The sequence below is a fragment of the Chiloscyllium plagiosum genome, unplaced genomic scaffold, assembly GCF_037043375.1.
Source record: "Chiloscyllium plagiosum isolate Xiang-an unplaced genomic scaffold, Cpla_swu_hap1 HiC_scaffold_53Y, whole genome shotgun sequence".
Classification (NCBI taxonomy): Eukaryota; Metazoa; Chordata; class Chondrichthyes; order Orectolobiformes; family Hemiscylliidae; genus Chiloscyllium; species Chiloscyllium plagiosum.
The window spans coordinates 11,379,902-11,385,901 of NW_028270192.1; the positions used below are offsets into that span (position 1 = coordinate 11,379,902).

At 62.0% G+C, this 6,000-nt stretch overlaps 1 protein-coding gene across 1 annotated transcript in view; it reads right to left on the reverse strand.

Moving 5' to 3' along the window:
* LOC148134625 (uncharacterized) overlaps positions 1 to 6,000 on the reverse strand; it is a 54,190-nt gene that overhangs the window by 23,813 nt on the left and 24,377 nt on the right. The window contains exons 5-6 of the mRNA XM_087985666.1: positions 2,684 to 3,084; positions 1,639 to 2,602 (exon numbers count right to left, since the gene is read on the reverse strand). Of these exons, the coding sequence (XP_087841792.1) occupies positions 1,639 to 2,602; positions 2,684 to 3,084 (1,365 nt within the window). The remainder of the gene's footprint in view (positions 1 to 1,638; positions 2,603 to 2,683; positions 3,085 to 6,000) is intronic.

A 6,000-nucleotide genomic window follows, 5' to 3' on the forward strand; every position in this document is an offset into this window, starting at 1 on the left:
TCTCTCCCGTTTCCCTCTCCCTCTCTCCCCGTTACCTCTCCCTCTCCCTTCTCTCCCCTCCTCTCCCTCTCTCCCATTCCCTCTCCCTCTCTCCCCCTCCCTCTCCTCTCTCTCCCCGTTCCTCTCCTCTCTCCCCTCCCCTCTCCCTCTCTCCCCGTTCCCTCTCCCTCTCTCCCCTCCTCCCTCTCCCCTCTCTCCCCTCCCTCTCCCTCTCTCCACGTTCCCTCTCCCTCTCTCCCCTCCCTCTCCCTCTCTCCCGTTCCCTCTCCCTCTCTCCCCGTTCCCTCTCCCTCTCTCTCCCTCCCACTCCCTCTCTCCCCGTTCCCTCTCCCTCTCTCCCCGTTCCCTCTCCCTCTCTCCCCCTCCCTCTCTCCCCATTCCCTCTCCCTCTCTCCCCCTCCCTCTCCCTCTCTCCCCGTTCCCTCTCCCTCTCTCCCCCTCCCTCTCCCTCTCTCCCCGTTCCCTCTCCCTCTCTCCCCCCTCCCTCTCCCCTCTCTCCCCGTTCCCTCTCCCTCTCTCTCCATTCCCTCTCCCTCTCTCCCCCTCCCTCTCCCTCTCTCCCCCTCCCTCTCCCTCTCTCCCCCTCCCTCTCCCTCTCTCCCCGTTCCCTCTCCCTCTCTCCCCCATTCCCTCTCCCTCTCTCCCCCTCCCTCTCCCTCTCTCCCGTTCCCTCTCCCTCTCTCCCCCTCCCTCTCCCTCTCTCCCCGTTCCCTCTCCCTCTCTCTCCATTCCTCTCCCTCTCTCCCCCTCCCTCCCTCTCTCCCCTCCCTCTCCCTCTCTCCCCGTTCCCTCTCCCTCTCTCCCCGTTCCCTCTCCCTCTCTCCCCCTCCCTCTCCCTCTCTCCCCGTTCCCTCTCCCTCTCTCTCCATTCCCTCTCCCTCTCTCCCCCTCCCTCTCCCCTCTCTCCACGTTCCCTCTCCCTCTCTCCCCTCCCTCTCCCTCTCCCCCTCCCTTTCCCTCTCTCCCCTCCCTCTCCCTCTCTCCCCGTTCCCTCTCCCTCTCTCCCCCTCCCTCTCCCTCTCCCTCTCTCCCCGTTCCCTCTCCCTCTCTCCCCCCTCCCTCTCCCTCTCTCCCCTTTCCCTCTCCCTCTCTCCCCTCCCTCTCCCTCTCTCCCTCCCTCTCCCCTCTCCCCCCTCCCTTTCCCTCTCTCCCCTCCCTCTCCCTCTCTCCCCGTTCCCTCTCCCTCTCTCCCTGTTCCCTCTCCCTCTCCCCCTCCCTCTCTCCCCGTTCCCTTCTCCCTCTCTCCCCATTCCCTCTCCCTCTCTCCCCATTCCTCTCCCTCTCTCTCCATTCCCTCTCCCTCTCTCCCCGTTCCCTCTCCCTCTCTCCCCCTCCCTCTCCCTTTCTCTCTCTCTCTCTCTCTCTCTCTCTCTCCTCTGTCTCTCCCCCCTCCCCAGCTGGACCCACTGCCCCTCCCCCAGTGCTGCCACCGACAGCTATACAAATGTAGGCCGCCCAGGGGCGTGTCGCTGGAAAGTAATCGACGTTTTGGGCTTGAGCCCCTGATAAGGGTCTCTCCCTCCCCTCGGAGTGCTGTCCCGACTAGCTGGGCTTTTCCAGCTCCGCACTCTCCCAGCTCGGAGCTCACCCGACCACAATTTCTTGCTTTCGGCCATCGCCCGGAACTTGGACTCTCACCTGGCACTGCTCGGCCAGCCGCTTCTGCTCCCTCTCAGCCTCCCCTCGCTGTGTCTCCAGTTCCTGTATCCGCGTCCTCAGCTCCTGGTTCTCTCTCTCAGTCTCCCCTCGCTGTGACTCCAGCTCCTGTATCTGCACCCTCAGCTCCTGGTTCTCTCTCTCAGCCTCCCCTCGCTGTATCTCCAGCTCCAGTATCCGCGTCCTCAGCTCCTGGTTCTCCCTCTCCCTCTCCCCTCGCTGTATCCCCAGCTCCAGTATCTGCGTCCTCAGCTCCTGGTTCTCCCTCTCCCTCTCCCCTCGCTGTGACTCCAGCTCCAGTATCCGCGTCCTCAGCTCCTGGTTCTCCCTCTCCCTCTCCCCTCGCTGTATCCCCAGCTCCAGTATCTGCGTCCTCAGCTCCTGGTTCTCCCTCTCCCTCTCCCCTCGCTGTGTCTCCAGCTCCAGTATCCGCGTCCTCAGCTCCTGGTTCTCCCTCTCCCTCTCCCCTCGCTGTATCCCCAGCTCCTGTATCTGCGTCCTCAGCTCCTGGTTCTCCCTCTCCCTCTCCCTCTCCCTCTCCCCCTCCCTCTCCCTCTCCCTCTCCCTCTCCCCTCGCTGTGACTCCAGCTCCTGTATCCGCGTCCTCAGCTCCTGGTTCTCCCTCTCCCTCTCCCCCTCCCTCTCCCTCTCCCTCTCCCTCTCCCCTCGCTGTGTCTCCAGCTCCAGTATCCGCGCTCTCAGCTCCTGGTTCTCCCTCTCCCTCTCCCTCTCCCTCTCCCTCTCCCCCTCCCTCTCCCTCACCCTCTCCCTCTCCCTCTCCTTCTCCCTCTCCCCTCGCTGTGTCTCCAGCTCCAGTATCCGCGCTCTCAGCTCCTGGTTCTCCCTCTCCCTCTCCCTCTCCCTCTCCCCCTCCCTCTCCCTCTCCCTCTCCCTCTCCCCTCGCTGTGTCTCCAGCTCCAGTATCCGCGCTCTCAGCTCCTGGTTCTCCCTCTCCCTCTCCCTCTCCCTCTCCCCCTCCTTCTCCCTCTCCCTCTCCCCCTCCCTCTCCCTCTCCCTCTCCCCTCGCTGTGTCTCCAGCTCCCGCTCCTCCCTCTCCCTCACCCTCTCCCTCTCCCTCTCCTTCTCCCTCTCCCCTCGCTGTGTCTCCAGCTCCAGTATCTGCGCTCTCAGCTCCTGGTTCTCCCTCTCCCTCTCCCTCTCCCTCTCCCTCTCCCTCTCCCCTCCCTGTGTCTCCAGCTCCTGTTTCCGTGCTCCCAGTTCCCGGCTCTCCCTCTCAGTCTCCCCTCGCTGTGTCTCCAGTTCCAGTATCCGCGTCCTCAGCTCCTGGACCTCCCTCTCCCTCTCCCTCTCCCCTCCCTGTGTCTCCAGCTCCTGTATCCGTGCTCCCAGTTCCCGGCTCTGCCTCTCAGTCTCCTCCAGCCGTTTCTCCAGGTCGCTCCGAGCCTGTTCGGACTGGGCGAGCTGATCCTGTCAGGGGACCGAACAGAGATCTGTCTCAGAGTTCACAGCGACACCACCCCCTCCAACAAAGACGCGCTGCACTGACTCCCACTGACTCCCTCCCTCCCTCTCTCTGTCTCCCTCCCTCCATCTCCCTCCCTCCCTCTCTCTGTCTCCCTCCCTCCATCTCCCTCCCTCCCTCTCTCTGTCTCCCTCCCTCCATCTCTCTGTCTCCCTCTCTCTGTCTCCCTCCCTCCCTCTCCCTCCCTCCCTCTCTCTGTCTCCCTCCCTCCCTCTCCCTCCCTCCCTCTCTCTGTCTCCCTCCCTCCATCTCTCTGTCTCCCTCTCTCTGTCTCCCTCCCTCCATCTCTCTGTCTCCCTCTCTCTGTCTCCCTCCCTCCATCTCTCTGTCTCCCTCCCTCCCTCTCTCTGTCTCCCTCTCTCTGTCTCCCTCCCTCCCTCTCTCTGTCTCCCTCTCTCTGTCTCCCTCCCTCCATCTCTCTGTCTCCCTCTCTCTGTCTCCCTCCCTCCCTCTCCCTCCCTCCCTCTCTCTGTCTCCCTCCCTCCCTCTCCCTCCCTCCCTCTCTCTGTCTCCCTCCCTCCATCTCTCTGTCTCCCTCTCTCTGTTTCCCTCCCTCCATCTCTCTGTCTCCCTCTCTCTGTCTCCCTCCCTCCATCTCTCTGTCTCCCTCCCTCCATCTCTCTGTCTCCCTCTCTCTGTCTCCCTCCCTCCATCTCTCTGTCTCCCTCTCTCTGTCTCCCTCCCTCTGTCTCCCTCCCTCCCTCTCTCTGTCTCCCTCTCTCTGTCTCCCTCCCTCCATCTCTCTGTCTCCCTCTCTCTGTCTCCCTCCCTCCATCTCTCTGTCTCCCTCTCTCTGTCTCCCTCCCTCCATCTCTCTGTCTCCCTCTCTCTGTCTCCCTCTCTCTGTCTCCCTCCCTCCCTCTCTCTCTGTCTCCCTCTCTCTGTCTCCCTCCCTCCATCTCCCTCCATCTCTCTGTCTCCCTCTCTCCATCTCCCTCCCTCTCTGTCTCCCTCTCTCTGTCTCCCTCCCTCCATCTCTCTGTCTCCCTCTCTCCATTTCCCTCCCTCTCTCTGTCTCTCTCTCTCTGTCTCCCTCTCCCCATCTCCCTCCCCCTCTCTCTGTCTCCCTCTCTCCCTCTCCCTCCCTCTCTCTGTCTCCCTCTCTCTGTCTCCCTCTCTCCATCTCCCTCCCTCTCTCTGTCTCCCTCTCTCCATCTCCCTCCCTCTCTCTGTCTCCCTCTCTCTGTCTCCCTCTCTCCATCTCCCTCCCTCTCTCTGTCTCCCTCTCTCCATCTCTCTGTCTCCCTCTCTCTGTGTCCCTCCCTCCATCTCTCTGTCTCCCTCTCTCCATCTCCCTCCCCCTCTCTCTGTCTCTATCTCTCCATCTCCCTCCCTCTCTCTGTCTCCCTCTCTCCATCTCCCTCCCTCTCTCTCCCTCTCTCTGTTTCCCTCTCTCCATCTCCCTCCCTCTCTCTGTCTCCCTCTCTCCATCTCCCTCCCCCTCTCTCTGTCTCCCTCTCTCCATCTCCCTCCCTCTCTCTGTCTCCCTCTCTCCATCTCCCTCCCTCTCTCTGTCTCTCCATCTCCCTCCCTCTCTCTGTCTCCCTCCCTTCATCTCTCTGTCTCCCTCTCTCCATCTCCCTCCCCCCCTCTCTGTCTCTCTCTCTCCATCTCCCTCCCTCTCTCTGTCTCCCTCTCTGCATCTCCCTCCCCCTCTCTCTGTCTCCCTCTCTCCATCTCCCTCCCTCTCTCTGTCTCCCTCTCTCCATCTCCCTCCCTCTCTCTGTCTCTCCATCTCTCCATCTCCCTCCCTCTCTCTGTCTCCCTCTCTCCATCTTCCCTCCCTCTCTCAGTCTCCCTCCCTTCATCTCTCTGTCTCCCTCTCTCCATCTCCCTCCCTCTCTCTGTCTCCCTCTCTCCATCTCCCTCCCCCTCTCTCTGTCTCCCTCTCTCCATCTCCCTCCCTCTCTCTGTCTCCCTCTCTCCATCTCCCTCCCTCTCTCTGTCTCTCCATCTCTCCATCTCCCTCCCTCTCTCTGTCTCCCTCTCTCCATCTCCCTCCCTCTCTCTGTCTCCCTCTCTCCATCTCCCTCCCCCTCTCTCTGTCTCCCTCTCTCCATCTCCCTCCCTCTCTCTGTCTCCCTCTCTCCATCTCCCTCCCTCTCTCTCTCTCTCTCCATCTCTCCATCTTCCCTCCCCCTCTCTGTCTCCCTCTCTCCATCTCCCTCCATCTCTCTGTCTCCCTCTCTCCATCTCCCTCCCTCTCTCTGTCTCCCTCTCTCCATCTCCCTCCCTCTCTCTGTCTCTCCATCTCTCCATCTCCCTCCCTCTCTCTGTCTCCTTCTCTCCATCTCCCTCCCTCTCTCTGTCTCCCTCTCTCCATCTCCCTCCCCATCTCTCTGTCTCCCTCTCTCCATCTCCCTCCCTCTCTCTGTCTCCCTCTCTCCATCTCCCTCCCTCTCTCTGTCTCTCCATCTCTCCATCTCCCTCCCTCTCTCTGTCTCCCTCTCTCCATCTCCCTCCCTCTCTCTGTCTCCCTCTCTCCATCTCCCTCCCTCTCTCTGTCTCCCTCTCTCCATCTCCCTCCCCCTCTCTGTCTCCCTCTCTCCATCTCCCTCCATCTCTCTGTCTCCCTCTCTCCATGTCCCTCTCTCTCTGTCTCCCTCACTCTCTCTGTCTCCCTCTCTCCATCTCCCTCCCTCTCTCTGTCCCCTCCCTCTCTCTGTCTCCCTCTCTCCATCTCCCTCCATCTCTCTGTCTCCCTCTCTCCATCTCCCTCTCTCTCTGTTTCCCTCTCTCCATCTCCCTCCCTCTCTCTGTCTCCCTCTCTCCATCTCCCTCCCTCTCTCCGTCTCCCTCCTTCCATCTCTCTGTCTCCCTCTCTCCATCTCCCTCCCTCTCTCCATCTCCCTCCCTCTCTC